This window comes from Dendroctonus ponderosae, unplaced genomic scaffold (assembly GCF_020466585.1).
Source record: "Dendroctonus ponderosae isolate FM_Combo_2020 unplaced genomic scaffold, Dpon_F_20191213v2 Dpon_F_20191213_1, whole genome shotgun sequence".
NCBI classification, from domain to species: Eukaryota; Metazoa; Arthropoda; class Insecta; order Coleoptera; family Curculionidae; genus Dendroctonus; species Dendroctonus ponderosae.
The window spans coordinates 57,871,403-57,874,925 of NW_026017110.1; the positions used below are offsets into that span (position 1 = coordinate 57,871,403).

Below are 3,523 nucleotides of genomic sequence, written 5' to 3' on the forward strand. Positions count from 1 at the left end.
CCCAATCGGTCTTTCTGCCCTTGTTTAGTACATATGTCTTAGCCTAGCTTATTCTAAAATTAATTTCTATTCCTAACACTCGTATAAATTAGACAGCTATAAAAAAATAAAAAATAAAAATTCCTGGCTCACAAAACAAACATATCTCAGTCCTTAGTTCAGTTGCGTTTGTAGGTGTTCTAGTAAAGTATCTGTTGGGGAACGAAAACGGGAGTGTTTTGTCGGTCTTGTTTGTCCATTTTGTCTGCAAGTGTATTAGTCTTTCCGAAATTTTTGTCATGTGAGTTCGTATAGTAGTTGGTTGGAAGGGTTGGTTTTGCGTTGTTAACAATTTTTCTTCAATTTACCATTTCGTCTTTTACGTAAATTTTTTTAGGTAAAAGCTTTTGGCAACATTTAAAAATACACCTGTCTATCTCGGAAGCGGTTGGGAAAAGCTGGCCAGCGGAGCGCTATTTTGCGGCATAAAATTTTCTTAGGCTTTGCCCCTTAAGGGGACCCAAAACTCCTCGAGCCGCTTAAAATTACAAATGTACACTACTTATAAACGACTGGAAAAATGCGAGCAATGACTTTTCGAAAGATCCTCTCCAAAACTATTAGTTATTGATTAGGTTTTATTAGAAATTCCCAATATTTCAAAAAATAGATGCAAAAACACCAACATTTCAGGCGATTTTGAAGTTTCAGACTAAATACGTCGAAAATGGTTGAATATATCCGAATAATCATTAATAGTTTTCGATTGAGCGTTTCAAGAACTGTCTTTGATTCCTTAGCGTTATCAGATAATCTTGATGTTTAGAAAGTTAGAAGCCAAAGTGTCAAGGTTAAGAGCTTGACACTTTGAGCAAAATATTATTAGAAGCTTCTCAAGAAGAGAGCGTCCCGAGAAGTGTATTTTCCTAATTAGACTGTATCCCAAATTATTAATGATGAAAAGGTTATTTAAGATTGCGAACTTTTAAGGAACCGTTTTCTATCTCGCAACGGTTTAAAATATCTGAATAAACATTGGGGCTTTCTCGATGGAGCGTCTTGAATTTTTTTTCAAATTAGGTTTTATCAGAAATATCCAACCTCTAGAGAGCAAAATTAGGCTAAACAAATTATACACATCTCTGGAAGTATGTTTAGCAAAAAAAAACGTCAAATCTTTAATTTCGACAAATCGAATCAAATACAGATTCAACGCCGAGGGCGTAACTTCAAAGCTGAAAGCTTCTTAAAGTAGGTCGGTCTTTGTCGATCGGGAATAAAATAAAAACGAAGGCGTGTTTTTTTAAGGAAAAATTCAAGTTACAGTGTGGGTAATGAGCTCTTCATCATAAATAAGTTATGTTTGTATAAGAAAATATGCCTAAATTCGCTGTAAAAAGTAAATGTTGCGTTCCGAATAACAAGCTTTTTCGAGCGGGTTTTTATTTTAGGCAACATCCACATTTTTTGGTCAAATCCGATCAAAACTGCATTGCTTTCAATTTTGGCAATTTTAATTAATGGCTTGTGCAAGCCCTCTCGTATTCTATCCTGGTCTAGTCTAATTTGCCTAGATTGATTTGAAATAATTTAAAATTCCTTCCTTAAACCAATGACTCTGTTAGTGAGTAAAGTGTTTGTGTTCAGCTGAATGTGTTCTTTATGACACGTGAATCCCTTAAAAAATACTAACTAAGCTATATGGTGCAATCACTGCCTACAACTAGAGAAATTAGCGGGTAAAGTTCTTGCAATTTCACACAATATTGCCAACCGGTAATAATTTCGAATTGCCATGGTTCATGTCATGGTCATCTAGATGCAATTCAATAAAATTGTTTAATATAACTTTTTCAATTGGCAAAGTAGTGCAAAATGGGGACAATTTTTTTATATTGCACTGGTCAATATCGGAATAAAACAATTTTCATCGATTTCAATTATCCCTCTAGATCATCTGTGTGCAGCCAAATATTTAAAAAAATTATATTGTAAATATACAATACAGCAATGAATTGTAAACATAAAGTTCATCTACTTGAGGGTTTATTTCAACATAGACGCTGATAATACTCGCGTTTGACGTATCCGGAAACTCTGCTGAGGTGTTTTGAGTTCATTGCCGATAATTTTGAGAATTTACATTTACTTGTTCATGCATACGTACCTCTGGTGAACAATGGGGATCCACACCAGCATTCCACAGTAAAAGGGAAACTTTATCGGGCTTTGATTTCACTAGTTCCGCAATTTTGGAGATTTTTTGACCAACAACATCTTCACCGTTCACTTCCAGTAGACAGTCGCCTGGCTTCAATCCGGCTAAACTTGACACCGAATTTTCATCGACGTTACTAACCCACGGATACGGATCCCATTTTCCTCTCGTCAAAGAAAACCCGCAGTTTTGGCCATTTTTTAAAAATTCCACAACTCTCACCGATGAATTGAAATCGTCTGCATCCGAAAGCATTTCGAACTATAATGTTCAACTGCAGCCTCTGAAACTTTCAATATTTATTTTCACCTTAATGTTAATTTTTTCAAGGCTTGAACTCGCAGTATCTCACAACGTGTTTGCCTTCATTAGATTCAATGTTGTGGTACAACCTTAATCATTATATTGACATTATTATGAGTTGTATCGCTGAAATTCGATTTAGATCAAAATGTCCTGATTTACTGAACTGTATTAAATCATTAGACAAATCCCAATGTAAGTGAAAGCTGTTGGAAACCGCTTTTCTTATATAGTATTAAAGCTCGAATGATTTGATTTAGTCATCTCAGTTCTTTCATGTCAGTATGTATTGGTTATTTCTGAGATGGTTTTATTTAGGTCGTCCATCCACGTCAGATCAATGACCATTTGGCTCCTACTTTATTGATTCATGCGGATTCTCTGCTTAACCCACATGCCGTTTCATGTTTTACAGTCTTCAATTTTTTAAGTATTCAATTCATCATTTGGAATATTTCTAACGTAATTCTTAAATGTGCTGAGCATAGGTCGAAACTCACAAAAAAAAATAAAAATTTAAAGAATGTATTTAAAGAAGGTATGATCGATATGTGTATATTAGATGGAACGTTAGACTATTATTTTGAAAACTTCCAGTTTTAAAACCAATGATGTTTTCCATGTTGTGCACTAGAATTTAGGGCATAAATTCCATACAATTTTCATAGTTAGAAAGTGAGGAAGCCAACTCGCTTAGCAATAGACGCGACAGGCAATTCTGATCAGACATAACCGAACATTAGAGCTTTTTTCAGCGGTTTTGATCTTTAATCTCGGGAGCCTCCGCGCTCGAAAACTATGGATTGAGGAAAAAACACGCCTGTAAAATGCTGATTTTGATCCAAAAAAATTGTAAGCTATTTGTTTGAAAAAACTCAAATTGCGTAAAATGCCTCAGATTGCGATTCAAATCAATTTCAACGCAAATAAATCGCTTTTTTTTAGAAAAACTCGAAATTTGGAAGTTGTGCGATTACCAATCGACATCTGTAATCGGTTGAAAACTATCCATTCAGTTAAAAA

The 3,523-nt window shown here is 34.7% G+C and overlaps 1 protein-coding gene across 1 annotated transcript in view; it reads right to left on the reverse strand.

Annotated features, from left to right (window-relative positions):
• Positions 1-3,523, reverse strand: part of LOC109538028 — a gene marked incomplete in the record, with an annotated part of 11,177 nt that overhangs the window by 5,428 nt on the left and 2,226 nt on the right. The window contains 1 exon segment of the mRNA XM_019905068.2: positions 2,147-2,486. Coding sequence (XP_019760627.2) covers positions 2,147-2,452 — 306 coding nt within the window.